This window comes from Dromiciops gliroides, chromosome 5 (genome assembly GCF_019393635.1).
Source record: "Dromiciops gliroides isolate mDroGli1 chromosome 5, mDroGli1.pri, whole genome shotgun sequence".
Lineage (NCBI taxonomy): Eukaryota > Metazoa > Chordata > Mammalia > Microbiotheria > Microbiotheriidae > Dromiciops > Dromiciops gliroides.
This window is the reverse complement of record NC_057865.1, coordinates 199,195,268-199,211,879: the sequence shown is the minus strand read 5'-3', so window position 1 is coordinate 199,211,879 and position 16,612 is coordinate 199,195,268. Positions and strand designations below refer to the sequence as shown.

The 16,612-nt window shown below is 38.8% G+C and overlaps 1 protein-coding gene across 6 annotated transcripts in view; it reads left to right on the top strand.

Annotated features, from left to right (window-relative positions):
- The window catches only part of TULP3 (TUB like protein 3), a 64,177-nt gene extending 48,443 nt beyond the window's left edge, over positions 1-15,734 (top strand). For 5 of the 6 annotated variants that reach the window (XM_043964904.1, XM_043964903.1, XM_043964901.1 and 2 more), the window contains exons 7-11: positions 1,015-1,127; positions 9,939-10,053; positions 10,813-10,911; positions 12,571-12,742; positions 13,540-15,734. In XM_043964904.1, coding sequence (XP_043820839.1) covers positions 1,015-1,127; positions 9,939-10,053; positions 10,813-10,911; positions 12,571-12,742; positions 13,540-13,673 — 633 coding nt within the window. In that variant the 3' untranslated portion in view covers positions 13,674-15,734. The remainder of the gene's footprint in view (positions 1-1,014; positions 1,128-9,938; positions 10,054-10,812; positions 10,912-12,570; positions 12,743-13,539) is intronic. The other variant, XR_006353138.1, reaches the window with a different exon arrangement.
- The last annotated feature ends 878 nt before the right edge of the window (positions 15,735-16,612 follow it).

The window sequence follows — 16,612 nt, the reverse complement described above, 5'->3', positions numbered from 1 at the left end:
GGATGTGATTTGAGGGGGAATGACCTAGGTATAGTCAGAAGAGAAGACAACCGGGGCAGCTAGGTGGCGCAGTGGATAGAGCACCGGCTCTGGAGTCAGGAGGACCTGAGTTCAAATCTGGCCTCAGACACTTAACACTTACTAGCTGTGTGACCCAGGGCAAGTCACTTAACCCCAATTGCCTCACTTAAAAAAAAAAAGAAGAGAAGACAACCTAAATGCTAATTTATTTCAGACTTGGGTTTTTCAGCATTTTTTTAATTCGTTCATGAATAATTCATTCTCTATATACACAAGGGCTGATGAGTTGTAGGATTCCCAGAAGTGATTTGATTGGAAAGCATAACTTAATGCTGAAATGATGAGATGTACAGTAGCAAGGGAAATATTGCAGTAAAGAATATAAAACTAAAGGTAGGAGAGCATGACTTCACAGTTGGATTAAGTCAGTGGTGATGAGAGAAAAGATGGAGAAAGATGTTTTGTTGGATCCATAGTGATAGAGAAATAAGCAACAATACAGAGAGTAAGGTTGAAGCCAACTTAGAAAGTATAAGAAGGGGGGTGGCTAGGTGGCACAGTGGATAAAGCACCGGCCCTGGATTCAGGAGTTCCTGAGTTCAAATCCGGCCTCAGACACTTGACACTTACTAGCTGTGTGACCCTGGGCAAGTCACTTAACCCCATTGCCCCATTAAAAAAAAAATTAAAAAAAAAAAGAAAGAAAGAAAGCACAAGAAGAAGAATAAGCATTTAGCAGGTGCCTCCTATACACCAGGTACTAAGTGCTTCACAGCTGTGTTCTCTCTTGTTGGGTCCTCACAACAACCCTGGAAAGTAGCTGCTGTTGTGATCCATCATTCACAATTGGGCACACAATGAAAGAAAGGAGAACAGCGCACAGTGAATCTGGAGACAGGGTAGAGTGAGAGATCAAAGAGATTTATTGCTCCAGTAGACAGAGATTTGAGATCTCTTCAGTCCAGGTCTGACTTGATGTTTTGCGTTTTTCAGACATTCCTTCTTGCTGGAAGAAAGAGAAAAAAGAGCAAAACGTCAAACTACCTCATCTCTATCGACCCAACAGATTTATCTCGGGAAGGGGAGAGCTACATAGGGAAACTCAGGTGAGAGTACCAGGTCTGACAGTGTCCTAAGCTAGAATTGGGAGTCACATCAGAAACCGTTCAGTCCAACCCCTCTTTTACAAATGAGCAGATGGGGGGAGGCGGAGCCAAGATGGCAGAGAGAACCCATTAAGCTGCCTGAGCTCTCCCAAGTTTCCCTTAACAACAACATTAAATCAAGCCTCTAAACAGATTCTGAAACTACAGAACCTACAAAAAGACAGAGGGACACAATATTCCAAATGGAGATAATGTAAAAGACTTCAGGAAAGGTTGGTCTCACTCAGGCGGGGGGGGGGGGGCCGCACAGCACACCTCAGCGCAGCATGGAGGGGGTCAGGGCAAGTCAGTGGGAAGCAACTGAGGCCCCTAGATTCTGGTTCAGTGGGCTAGTGGTGCAGCAAGCCAGTGGTGAGATCCACCAGCATCAGCTGAGAGGGCAGGCTGCCAGCTAGGGGGCCACCCACAGGATGGATGCAATCAGGCCTGGGCATCCTGGTGTGCCAGGAGGAAGCACAAAGAGCAAGCCCAGGGTGGTAAGAAATCTGCAAGCCATAAAAGCCTCAGAGTAGAAAGCCAGTGACAAGCCCCTATCTCCCAGCACAAGAAGCTTGAAACAGTGACCCTGGTGCCCAAGGAGTTTACCTCAACTTAAAAAATAAAAATCATAATAAGCTGCAATATGAGCAAGAAACAAAAAAGAGCTCTCACCATTGAGAGCTTCTGTGTCTACAGGGAAGAGCCAAACACAAATTCAGATGAAGACAATACTCTCAAATTGCCTACATGTGAAGCTCAAGAGGGAAGATGAATTGGTCTCAAGACCAAAAAGCCTTCTTGGAAGAGCTCAAAAAGTATTTTAAAAATCAGTTGTGGAGGCAGCTAGGTGGTGCAGTAGATAAAGCACTGGCCTTGGATTCAGGAGGACCTGAGTTCAAATCCAGCCGCAGACACTTGACTCTTAACTAGCTGTGTGACTCTGGGCAAGTCACTTAACCTTCATTGCCCTGCAAAAAAAAAAAAAAAAAATCAAAAATCAGTTGTGGGGAGCAGCTAGGTGGCACAGTGGATAAAGCACCAGCCCTGGATTAAGGAGGACCTGAGTTCAAATCCGACCTCAGACACTTGACACTTACTAGCTGTGTGACCCTGGGCAAGTCACTTAACCCACATTGCCCTGTCCAAAAAAAAAATCAATTGAGGGGCAGCTAGGTGGTGCAGTGGATTGAGCACCGGCCCTGGAGTCAGGGGGACCTGAGTTCAAATCTGGCCTCAGACACTTAACACTTACTAGCTATATGACCCTGGGCAAGTCACTTGGCCCCAATTGCCTCACTTTAAAAAACAAAATAATATCAATTGAGGGACAGACAGCTAGGTGGTGCAGTGGATAAAGCACTGGCCTTAGATTCAGGAGGACCTGAGTTCAAATCCAGCCTCTGACACTTGACACTTCCTAGCTGTGTGACTCTGGGAAAATTACTTAACCTCAAATGCCTCACCCCCCAAAAAAAATCAATTGAGAGAGGTAGAACAAAAATGGGGAGAGAAATGAAAGCAACACAAGAAAATTATGAAAAAAGAATCCGCAGCTTGGAAAAGGAAGCACAAAGATTGACTGAGGAAAACAATTCCTTAAAAAATTCATTTGACCAAATGGAAAAGGAGGTGCATAATCTGAAGAAAACAATACCTTAAAAATTTGAATTGGACAGTTGGAAGCTGAGGACTCCATGAGACACAAGGAATCAGTCAAACAAAATCAAAAGAATGAAAAAATAGAAGAAAATGTGAAATACCTCATTGGAAAGACAACTGACCTGGAAAACAGATCCAGGAGAGACATTTTGAGAATCATTGGACTGCCTGAAAGCCATGATCAGAAAAAGAGTATAGACACCATATTCCAGGAAATTATCAAGGAGAAAAGGGTAAAGAAAAGGGAGGGGGGGCTGATAAAAGGGAGGGCACATTGGGGGAAGTAAGGGTAAGAAGTAAAACGTTGGTGAGGAGGAATAGGGTGAAAGAAGCAGGGCAAAGTACAAAGGGGGTAAATAGAATGAAGGGAAATAGACAGCTCATAATAATAACTGTGAATGTGAATGAGATGAACTCTGCCATAAAATGGAAGCAAATAGCAGAGTGGATTAAAAACCAGAATGAATCCTAGCTGTGTGACCCTGGGCAAGTCACTTAACCCCAATTGCCTCCCTAAAAAAAACAAAAAACAAAAAAATTAAAAAATAAAAATAAAAACCAGAATCCTACAATATGCTGTTTATAATAAACACATTGGAAGCAGAGAGATACACACAGAGTCAAGGTAAAAGGTTGGAGCAGAATATATTATGCTTCAGCTGAAGTCAAAAAAGCAAGGGTAGCAATCCTCATCTCAGACAAAGCAAAGGCAAAAATAGATCAAATTAAAAGAGATAAGGAAGGAAACTACATCTTGCTAAAAGGTACTATAGATAATGAAGTAATATCAATACTAAACATGTATTCGCCAAGTGGTATAGCATCCAAATTCTTAGAGGAGAAGTTAAATGAGTTACAAGAGGAAATAGGTAGCAAAACTATACTAGTGGGGGATCTGAATCTTCCCCTTTCAGAATTAGATAAATCTAGCCACAAAATAAATAAGAAGTTAAAGATGTGAATAGAATGTCAGAAAAGTTAGATATGATAGATGTCTGGAAAAATGAATGGGGATAGAAAGGAATATACCTTTTTCTCAGCAGTACATGGCACAAAAACCTCATAGTCAAATGTAGAAAGGCAGAAATAGTAAATGCATCCTTCTCAGATCATGATGCAATAAAAATTACATGTAATAAAGAGCCATGGAAAGGTAGACTGAAAATTAATTGGAAACTAAGTTCATTCTGAAGAATGAGTGGGTCAAACAACAGATCATAGAAACAATCAATAACTTCATCCAAGACAGTGACAATAATGAGACAACATACCAGAATCTATGGGATGCAGCCAAAGCAGTGCTTAGGGAAACTTTTATATCTCTAACTGCTTACATCAATAAAAAAGAGAAAGAAGGGGGCAGCTAGGTGGCACAGTGGATAGAGCACGGGCCTTGGATTCAGGAGGACCTGAGTTCAAATCCAGCCTCAGACACTTGACACTTAACTAGCTGTGTGACCCTGGGCAAGTCACTTAACCCCAATTGCCTCACCAAAAAAAAAAAAAAAAAAAAAAAAGAGAAAGAGGAGATCAATGAATTGAACATGCAACTTAAAAAGCTAGGAAAATGAACAAATTTAAAATCCCCAGTTAAATACTAAATTAGAAATTCTGAAAATTAAAGGAGAAATTAATAAAATTGAAAGCAAGAAAACAATAGAATTTTTTTTTAAGTGAGGCCATTGGGGTTAAGTGACTTGCCCAGGATCACACAGCTAGTAAGTGTTAAAGTGTCTGAGGCCGGATTTGAACTCAGATACTCCTGAATCCAGGGCCGGTGCTCTATCCACTGCGCCACCTAGCTGCCCTGAAAACAATAGAATTAATAAAACTAAGAGCTGGTTTTATGAGAAAACCAATAAAATAGATACACCATTGGTTAATTTGATTTAAAAAAAGAAAGAAGAAAACCAAATTACCAGTATCAAAAATGAAAGGGGTGGGGGCAGCTAAGTGGTGCTGTGGATAAAGCACCAGCCCTGGATTCAGGAGGACCTGAGTTCAAATCTAGCCTCAGACACTTGACACTTATTAACTGTGTGACCCTGGGCAAGTCACCTAACCCTCATTGCCCCGCAAAAAATTAAAAAATAAAAAATAAATAAAAATGAAAGGGGTTATTTCACCACCAATGAAGTAAAAATTAAAGCAATGATTAGGAACTATTTTGTCCAACTCTATGCCAATAAATTTGACAATGTAAACGAAATGGATAAATATTTACAAAAATACAAACTGACCAGGTTAACTGAAGAGGAAATAAAATCCTTAAATAAGCCCATATCAGAAAAAGAAATTGAACAAGTCATCAATGAGCTCCCTAAGAAAAAAGCTCCAGGGCCAGATGGGTTTGCAAGTGAATTCTACCGGACATTTAAAGAACAATTAGTTCCAACATTATTCAAATTATTTGGAAAAATAGGTGAAGAAGGAGTTCTACCAAATTCCTTTTATGACACAAATACGGTGTTGATACCAAAAACAGGCAGAGCCAAAACAGTGAAAGAAAATTAAAGACCAGTTTCCCTAATGAATATTGATGCAAAAATCTTAAATAAGATATTAGCAACAGTAAGTGATCACTAGGACAATACACTGTGACCAGGTGGGATTTATACCAGGAATGCAGGGCTGGTTCAACATTAGTAAAACTATTAACATAATTAACCACATCAATAAGAAAACTAACCAGAATCATATGATGATTTCAATAGATACAGAGAAAGCTTTTGACAAAATACAGCACCCATTCCTAAATACGCTAGAGAGCTTAGGAATAGGTGGTGCTTTCCTTAAAATAATAAGCAGTATCTACCTAAAATCATCACCAAGCATTATATGTGATGGAGATAAGTTAGAGGCCTTCCCAGTAAGATCAGGGGTGAAACAAGGATGTCCATTATCACCTCTGTTATTTAATATTGTACTAGAAATGTTAGTTTTAGCAATCAGAGAAGAAAAAGGAATGAAAGGAATTAGAATAGGCAAGGAAGAAACAAAACTATCACTCTTTGCAGATGATATGATGGTATACTTAGAGAATCATAGAAAATCAACTCAAAAATTACTTGAAACAATGAACAACTTTAGCAAAGTAGCAGGATATTAAATAAATCCACATAAATCATCAGCATTTCTATACATGACCAACAAAGTCCAGCAGCAAGAGATAGAGAAATTCCATTTAAAGTAACAGTAGACAATATATAATGCTTGGGAGTCTAGTTGCCAAGACAAACCCAGGAACTCTATGAACACAATTACAAAATACTTTTCACACAAATCAAATCGGATCTAAATAATTGGAAAGATATCAATTGCTCATGGATAGGCCGAGCTAATATAATAAAAATGACAATTCTATCTAAATTAATATACTTATTCAGTGCCATACCAGTCAGACTACCTAAAAATTATTTTATAGAGCTTGAAAAAATAACAACAAAATTCTTCTGGAAAAACAAATGTCAAGAATATGAAGGGAAATAATGAAAAAAAATGCACAGTAAGGTGGACCAGCTGTACCAAATCTGAAGCTTTACTATAAAGCGGCAGTCATCAAAACTATCTGGTACTGGCTAAGAAATAGAGTGGAGGATCAATGGAATAGGTTAGGAATAGGAAACACAGTAGTAAATGACTTTAATAATGTAATGCTTGATAAACCCAAAGACTCCAGCTTCTGGGATAGGAATTCAGTATTTGACAAAAACTGCTGGGAAAACTGGAAGAGAATATGGTAGAAACTAGGCATAGACCAACATCTTAGACCTTATACTAAAATAAGGTCAAAATAGGTACATGATTTAGACATAAAAGGTGATACCATAGGTAAACTAGGAGAGGAAAGAATAGTTTACCTCTCAGATCTTTGGAAAGGAGAACAGTTTATGACCAAACAAGAGATAGAGAATATTATGAAATGCAAAATGGATGATTTTGATTACATTAAATTAAAAAGGCTTTGTAAAAACAGAAGCAATGCATCCAAAATTAGAAGGGAGACAGAAAACTGGGAAACAATTTTTATAGCCACTACTTCTGATAAAGGCCTTATTTCTAAAATATATAGGGAATTAAATCAAATTTATAAGAATCCAAGTCATTCCCCAGTTGAGAAATGGTCAAAGGATATGAACAGGCAGTTTTCTGATGAAGAAATCAAAGCTACTCTTGATTAGAGAGATGCAAATTAAAACAACTCTGAGGGGGGCAGCTAGGTGGTGCAGTGGATAAAGCACCAGCCCTGGATTCAGGAGTACCTGAGTTCAAATCCAGCCTGACACTTGACACATACTAGCTGTGTGACCCTGGGCAAGTCACTTAAGCCACATTGCCCCACCAAAAAAAAAACAACACAACTCTGAGGTACCACCTGACACCTATCAGATTGGCTAATATGACAAAAAAGGAAAATAATAAATGTTGGAGAAGCTGTGGAAAAATTGGAACACTAATGCATCGTTGGTGGAGCTGTGAACTGATCCAACCATTCTGGAGAGCAATTTGGAATTATGCCCCAAAGGTGATAAAGCCGTGCATACCCTTTGAGCCAGCAATACCACTTTTGGGTCTTTTTCCCAAAGAGATCATAAAAAATGGAAAAGGACCCACATGTACAAAAATATTTATAGCTGCTCTTTTTGTGGTGGCAAGGAATTGGAAATTGAGGGGCTGCCCATCAACTAGGGAATAGCTGAACAAGTTGTGGTATATGAATGTAATGGAATACTATTGTGCGGTAAGAAACAATGAGCAGGCAGATTTCAGAGAAAGCTTGAAGGATTTACATGAACTGATAATGAGTGAGATGAGCAGAACCAGGAGAACATTGTACACAATATCATCAACATTATGTGTTGATCAGCTGTGATAGACTAGATTCTTCTCACCAATACAACGGTACAAGAAAGTTCCAAAGGACTCATGATGGAAAAGGATCTCCAAATCCAGAAAAAAACCAAAACAAAACTATGGAATATGGATGCTAAATGAACCATACTATTTCTTTTGTTTTTGGTGCTGTTGTTATTCTTTATTGAGGTTTTTCCTTTTTACTCTGATTCTTATGACATGACTAATGCAGAAATATGTTTAATGTTATTTTATATATATATATAGCACATATGTCAGATTACCTGCTGTCTAGGAGAGGGGGGGAGGGAGGGAGAAAAATTTGAAATTGGAAATCTTATTTTAAAAATGTTGAAAACTATCTCTACATGTAACTGGAAAATAATAAAATACTTTTATTCAAAAAAGAAAGAAAGGGGAACAGCTAGGTGGCCCAGTGGATAGAGCACCAGCCCTGGATTCAGGAAGTCCTGAGTTCAAATCCAGCCTCAGACACTTGACACTTACTAGCTGTGTGACCCTGGACAAGTCACTTGACTCTCATTGCCCTGCAATAAATAAATAAAAGAAAGAAAAACAAATGTTGAAAACTATCTCTACATGTAACTGGAAAATAATAAAATATTTATATGGGGAAAAACAAAACAAAACAAAAAACAAATGAACAGATGGAAGCCAAGAGGGGTCAGAGGACTTGATCCAGTTCCCCTGTTCTTTGCCCTTTCTTTTTTTAACTTAATTTTTCTTTTTTATTGTGAGCTTAATAATAGTAAAATAATGAACAAATATCCATGTCCTTTGTATGCAAAGGAACCAAGAAGTGAACTACATATGAAATCATGAACTTCTGTTATATACAAATTGTTATTTTATGTATGTATTAAATTTAATGTGATAGTAAGAAAATTGCCTAATTTGTAGACCTTTTAGACTTTGATTTTCTTCTGTGTATCTGTAAATATTTTATTATTTTTTATTTTTTCATTTCTGTCACTAGCCATTCTTTTGTTCCTCTAGCCTTTGCTAATAGAAAAATCAAGCAAGCATCTGCTACCAATTTATGTTACATAACCTTTTGGGTTTCCTGCTAAGCAGTCCTTCTGTACCACCCTAATTCACTCTCCCACCCACCACAGCAGCTCTTCCAAACCTTTCTTTTCATACTTCTTCAAATGGCCCATGCTTTAGGATTCTCCATCCCCCCATCTCTCAGCTGAGAACTTTGCCTCGTATTTTTCTTTAAGAAAAAAAAAGGGGGCAGCTAGGTGGTGCAGTGGATAAAGTACCAGCCCTGAATTCAGGAGTACCTGAGTTCAAATCCGGCCTCAGACACTTGACACTTACTAGCTGTGTGACCCTGGGCAAGTCACTTAACCCCCATTGCCCTGCAAAAATAAAAATAAAAAAAGGGTGGGCAGCTAGGTGGCGCAGTGGATAGAGCACCGGCCCTGAAGTCAGGAGTACCTGAGTTCAAATCCGGCCTCAGACACTTAACACTTACTAGCTGTGTGACCCTGGGCAAGTCACTTAATCCCAATTGCCTCACCAAAAAAAAAAAGAAGAAGAAAAAAAAGGCCAAGACATGTCATTCTGACTCTGGGTGTTTCTCTCTCTCTCTCTCTCTCTCTCTCTCTCTCTCTCTCTCTCTCTCTCTCTCTCTCTCTCGGCAATCGAGGTTAAGTGACTTGCCCAGGCTCACATAGCTATTACCAATCCCTCTTAATTCTAGTGCCTTCTTTTTTATCCTATATGTAACTTGTTTATACATAGTTGTTTGCATGTTGTCTCCTCCATTAGATTGTGAGCTCTTTGAGGGCAAGGACTATTTTTTGCCTTTCCTTGAATCACAAACCCTTAGCTCCATGCCTGGCAAATTGTAGGTCCTTAATAAGTGCTTAGTGATTCCATTGATTGCATACCAGATGTCCTCATAACAAGTAAGTATAGTCAAACAGAACCATTCAGTACATTGGTCATATCTGAAAATGTCTGTCTCATTCCATACCTTTAGTCCATCATTGTTATTCTTATTCCTGTAGTTTCACTGAGACTTACTACTCCAGCCTTTTGACTTGAACTGAGTCAGAGTTCTTGGTTTTTTCTAATGAAAGAACTTGTAAAAGGCACAGATGAGATAGATGCATCTTGACATTTTAGAGAATGTGCAAAAGTTATCTGTTGTGTCACTCAGTGTAGCATATTTTGTTTGCATAAGAGAAAAATGAGACTATATTGGTGACAGTTTCTTCCTGGTTGTAGGTCCAATCTCATGGGAACCAAATTTACAGTGTACGACCATGGAGTAAGCCCGACTAAGGCTCAGGGCCTGGTTGAAAAGGTCCATACACGTCAGGAGCTTGCAGCCATCTGTTATGTAAGTGCTGTTCTTGCTAGTTAATCCCTTTTTCTGAACTCCCAGCTAAGATTAGAAACAGAGAATGGATCTAGAAGCAACTGTGTTGCTTCTATGTAGAAGCCCCAGTAAGATTATAAACTCCTTGAAAATATAAACCAAATAATTCCAGGAGACCCAATCTAACCCTATGCTTTCAGTAATTACTTGATAATAACTAAGGAATTTGGATGTGATTATATCTCTGTTATGTTTATAGCAACTGCATTACTTTCAACTTCTAGAGATAATGCTGCCTGTTCTTGACAGTTTAACGTAAAGAGAAAAAACATGGAGTCACAAGAACTTATTAAATCCCACTCCTTCAGTTACTGACAGTGTGACTATGGGCAAGCCCCTTAGATTTTAATTTCTTCATCTATAAAGTGGAGATGATAGTCCTTCACAGAGTTGTTGTAAAGAAATGCTTTGTAAACTGGGAGAGACCTTTGAGATCATCTATTTCAAACGTCTCATTTTATAAATGAGGAGACAGGCTTAAATAGGTTAAATGACTTCCCCAAAGTCACAGAGCTATTAGGTGGCAAAGCTGGGGAGGTCCTTTCACTCCCACCCCAGTTGTATGTCCACTTCACCATGATAGCTGCCATTGTTATTTTTTTTTCTTGTTACTGCCAAAAAGTGCTTAAGAAGGATATTTTTAAAGTGGTCACGTTTTTCTTTCTTTTTTTTTTTTCAAGAGTTCTGCTTCACTTTCCAAGAGGTTTCTCTATTTTCTAGGAAACCAATGTGCTTGGGTTTAAGGGTCCCAGGAAAATGTCCGTGATTATTCCAGGGATGAATATGAGTCATGAACGAATCCCATTCCAGCCACGAAATGTAAGTAGGACATACTAAATTTTCAAAGAGGGCTTGAAAGGTTGTTAGGAAATCTCTTCTATTTTCCCTGGGTTCCAGCTCACTTGATAGTTGCCAAAACTTCTCTTTGACTTAGTCATACCACAACTAGGTTGGTATCCAAAAAAAGATAAGAAAAAAAAAAGTTGAGGGTCCTATGTGTACAAAAAATATTTATGGCAACCCTTTTTTTTGGTGCAAAGAATTTGAAATTGAGGGGATGCCCATCAATTGGGGAATGGCTGAACAAATTGTGGGATGTGATTATGATGGAACACTACTGTGCTATAAAAAAATGATGAGCAGGATGCTCTCAGAAAAACCTGGAAAGATTTACTTGAGTCGATGCAAAGTGAAATATACTATAGACAAAGTAAGAGCAGTATTGTAAGATGATCAGCTGTGAATGACTTAGCTATTCTCCGCAGTACAATGATCCAAGATGACTCTGAAGGACTTATGATGAAAAATGCGATCCAACTCCAGAGAAAGAACTGATGGTGTCTGAATACAGACTGAAGCATAATTTTTTTAAAAAATAATTAATTAAAATAAATTTTTTAATCTTTTTTGTTTTTATAGAGAAAAACATTTCCTATAATACACATCAGGGGAAATCAAGTATATTCCCTGAAAAATCAAGTAGTCATCTAATATGTGCTTTAAATTTCACATCATGATACCAGCACTGGTGTTATCTTTATTTAAATTGTTGGCCATTTTGTGGGTTATTCTTTTGGTATCACCATCACTCTAGTGCAGGCCTTGATCATCTTGCACTGGACTGTTGCTGTAACCTTTTGGGTGGTTTCCCTGTCTCAAATCTCTCCCCAGTCCAGTCCATCCTCCACTCAGTTAAGTTGATCTTCCTAAAATAAAGAAAAACTGCAGCATCTCCTTGTTACCCTGAGGATCAAAACATCAAAGTTTAGCTTTTGAAACACTTCATACATGGTTCCCTCCTGCCTTTCTAGTATTTCCACCTTATTTGCCCCTAAATACTCTTTGATCCATTGACACTGGCCTGCTGATACTCCTGGAAGGAGACGATCTACTTCCTGGCCCTGGAAATCATCCGTGCTTATCTCCCGTGTCTGGAATTCTCTCATATTCCTTTCCTGGCTTCTTGGGCTTTCTTCAAACTCTAAATTTCTTCAAACTAACACTCTGCCTTCTAAGAGAACCCTTTCCCAGTCTGCCTTAATGCTAGTGCCTTCTCTCTATGGATTATCTCCCACTTATTCTGTATATATCTTATTTATACATAGTTATTTGCATTGTTGTCTTCCCCACGAGACTGTGAATTCCTTGAGAGTAAGGATTGGTTCTTGTGGGGAGGGGGTTCGCTTTTCCTTTTATCCCCATTGCTTATCATAGTACGTGGCACATAGTAGGTGCTTAACAAGTACTAAAGACACAGAAGTGTAACTGCTGATTAAAAGTGTGTTACCTATGAAATAGTATCAGGGAGCACTGGGGTAAGTATCAAAAATCCTAGTTCAGGTTTTTGTCTTTCTGTACTTTCGCTTTACCTTCTCTGGAATGGCAAGCAGAACCCTCACTGCACCCTTTGACTGCTATTTAAGTGCCTCTGGTGTAGATGCATTCTCAATACAAAGTGATATTTTTTCCCTTGAGCAGGAGCATGAGAATTTGCTTTCCAAATGGCAAAATAAAAACATGGAAAATGTGATTGAGCTACACAACAAAGCCCCAGTCTGGAATGACGACACTCAGTCCTATGTCTTAAATTTCCATGGCCGGGTCACTCAAGCATCTGTGAAGAATTTTCAGATCGTCCATGCAAATGACCGTAAGCCCCACCAAAAAGGGCTAAGTGCGGGCTGGGAGAGGGGCTTTCTTGGAAGGGAGATTTTGAATTGCATTTTGTTTTGTTTTGTTTGTTTTTTAGTGAGGCAGTTGGGGTTAAGTGACTTGCCCAGGGTCACATAGCTAGTAAGTGTTAAGTGTCTGAAGCCGGATTTGTACTCAGGTACTCCTGATTCCAGGGCCGGTCCTCTATCCACTGTGCCACCTACCTGCCCCTGCATTTTGTTTTAAGATCAATTCTGGAAATTGCTTTTCATGGGTAAATTATGGAGTTATACCCTCATTTGAGAGAGACAGCTCCCTCTGGGAAGACAGTCCCAATTTAGGAGAAGAACTTCTGAACTCTACTGCATGGACAGGTAAAGAGAATGACAAGCAGCTTCTGTGGCTACCATAGAGAGCCTCAAGTTGAGCTATTTAGAAAGACCAATTCAGATGACATACATCAAAGGTTTCCCATAACTTGAGTCTTTTTATTTATCTAATTTGTAGTACCCTTAATCAATTGTTCTCATCCTTACCTCCCTCTTGCCAGGATCCCCTATGGTAGTCAGGAACAGTCTTCCATTTCCATTGGAGGGCAGAAGCAGTAAATTAAAGATTTATCAAGATTGGGAAGGCCCCTTCTCACTTTTTTGCCTTTTTTTTTTCCATTTTTTAATGTAAGACAAATTTTAGTTAGCTTTTGTGTGCACTTTATAATTCTTTCTAAAATTAAAATAGGTTTTTCCTTATTACCTTAAACATCCTCTAATTTCCTTTAACTCTTTTCCTCTGCAGCTGAATATATAGTCATGCAGTTTGGACGTGTGGCAGAAGATGTGTTCACACTGGACTACAACTATCCCATGTGTGCTCTCCAGGCCTTTGCTATTGGGCTTTCCAGCTTTGACAGCAAGCTAGCATGTGAATGAAAGAAGACAAGTCATGCCCCAAACCTGTCTCTCAATCCATGAAGCTAAATTTAGGGAGAAAATAACTTCCCTCCCCAAAGTGTGAAAGAGATCAAAAAAATCAGCCAGTATCTTTTGGATTGATTCCGGCATATACAAAAAACTATTCACTGGAATTTCCAGCCCCTACCAGGAATGGCAGCGCAGTATAGATGAAAGATTATTCAAGCTGCAAAGAAAATTTTACCTGTAGCACATTAACGAGGCTTACTTGTCCTGTGCCTCAAAGATCAGTTTTTCCTATGCCTGGAATCTCTTGCATCTGGCATCAGGTTCAGATTATTTCAGGTACTTATCTGTTTTCAGAAAGGGACAGTTGTTTCCTAACATTCTTTTGCCCCACATTGGTAATTCATAGATAAGACAGCTTTGCAACAACAGAGGAGGTTCTAAAGCTTGTGGTCCAGAACTCATAAATGGGAGGGCTGAGTAATGTATAAAAAGCCTCCATCCCTGCTACTGCTTCCTTCTACCATCCTGCAGATTAAATGACCATGGTCATGGAGCTTATGTGTCCATAGTAGTATTTATCCCTTAGTATCCAGCCTTTGACTTGTTTGAGGGATGATAATTTTCAGAGAATGTTCTTTTACCAGGACCAGAGAAATCCAAAGTGATTTATCACTTTGACACTTCTCCAGTGGCTCATGTATGTGCTGACTTATTCAGACCCTCTACCATGGGAAGAAGCAGCATCCTTCATTCTTCCCCATCCTAAAAGAAATGCCCTGGTTAGCCAGAGCCTATATATGCTCTTGGAAATTATCCAGAATGTTATTTGTTTAACTGTTGAACTCCCTTTTGAGGAAGTTAAGTACCTGCTTTTTGACCAGCGGTTTTTGTGTCAGTGTGAAACCTTCTTAATTTCAAGACTGACTGGTAAGCTGGCACCAATCCCAGGTAGAGAAGTGGCTATCAAATTTGTAACCAATGAAGTGATAATTTAATGTAACTGTCAGTTTCAATGTAAAGATTAAAATCCTTTTCTTCTCTGAATGATGCCAATGGTGCCTTCAAGGCACAAGTACTGGAGATGGTTTCACCCAGTGGTTTTGTAGATGCCCTTATTTTCAACCCACTGGTGCCTCCTGTATGTAGGTGTCTATGAGGCCATTCACCTGGGGGTTGTAGTCTCCAGTGGGAATTACCTATTGAAGCTTTTAGCTGTCTTGTGTTTAAAAAATAAAAGGAAAAAAGTGGCAGCAAAAAGGTTTTGTTCCCATACATTTTGGTGGCCCTAGAATTACTTGTCTTATTCACCCTACAACCCTCAGATGGGCAGAGTTTGGCCCTTCCTGGCATAAATATTACTAGCACTCAGTGTCCTTTGTACACTTGCTCAGAGTGTCACCAAAGCCTTTGTATTTTGGTACAACTTGCCCTTTCATTGCTTTCACTCACAAATCACATTTCTTTGTTTGATGTGTTCTAGTTATTAGAAAATCTCAATAAATCAAGTAGTGGCTTTTGCACCAAAATTTAGCAGTTAGCTGTCAGTGTATTTCCCTGCCTCAGCCTTTTTAAGTCCCCCACCCAGTACTTCCTGCTTCCTCCTCTGTCTGAGTCAAAATGCCTAGAGTAGGAAATTAGTCTGGGAGGAGATCAAAGGACTTTAAATGTAATCAATCCCCTATTGACAGACCCTACAGATCTACCCTTTGTTAATTTATTTCCATTTTAGGCCTGGCTCCTCCAGTCAAGTGCCTCTCCTTTAAGTGCCCAAAGGCCTTTTAGACCTAGGTCACTAACTTGCTGCAAGACTTGATAAACTGGTTGCAAAAGTTGTCCCCTTGTCTTATAGCAAAACCTGGAAGCTAGGAGCCAACCTTGCCTGTAAATTTAATCCCTCTCCTTTTCTCTCTTGCTTTTCCTTTGATCTTCAGAAGACTCACCCAGCTCTACTTGCTTTCTGCTTGAGTGTCTAGAGAGATGCCTCCCCCAGTCGACTCTGGTTTTACATGAATCATATATCATATTTATAACTTTTGTATGTTATGTCAATAAAAATAATTTATACAAACATTTCATTGCTACCTCTTCTTTAATATCTTTGCTTAGAATCTCCTGACAGTAAGGTTGCATGATGGTAATTTTTCATCATTTAGTAACAATAAATTTAGCAGATGCTTAAAAATTTTAGAAGAGACCTTAGTGCAGACTCACTATTTTACAGTCACTCAAGGCAACTTAATAACTTGAACAGTCTATGTTTTGAATTCCTGGCAGAGCAGAGACTTCAGTCCAAGTCTACCAACTTTTCTACTAAACCTTGCAAAAGCATCAGTTAATGATGGTTGTGGTAAATATTTATCTTGGGGGAGAGTGAAGGTTCACAGACTCATATGATCCGGATGATGGTAGTTCTATATATGAACAATACCAATAGAGTATAGGCATTTTGTGGCTGCCTTATCAAAAACACAGGAGTTAGGGGATGACAGCTTGGCTTCCTTGGATTTTCTTTGCTTTCTGTAATGGATTCAGCCATCACAAGAGACTCAGTGCTTTATAGTACCATTTTTACCTTTGTATCATAAAACTGCTTTCTGTACAGTTTTTAAAAATTCTTATCCTAGTTGTAATTTAGAGCAATAGCATAGTGATAATAACAGCTAACATTTATGGTCTTTAAAAGTTTACAAAACTATATGTATATAGATATATAGATATAACCTATATCAGATTACCTGCTGTCTAGGGGAGGGGGAAGGGAGGGGAGAGAGGGAAAAAAATCTGAAATCGTAAAGCTTGTATAAACAAAAGTTGAGAACTATCTTTACATGTAACGGAAAAAATAAAATACCTTATATGTAAAAAAAAAAAGTTTACAAAACTATAGGGGTGCAAAATGGATGATTTTGATTATATTAAAAAATTTTTGTACAAACAGAAGCAATGCA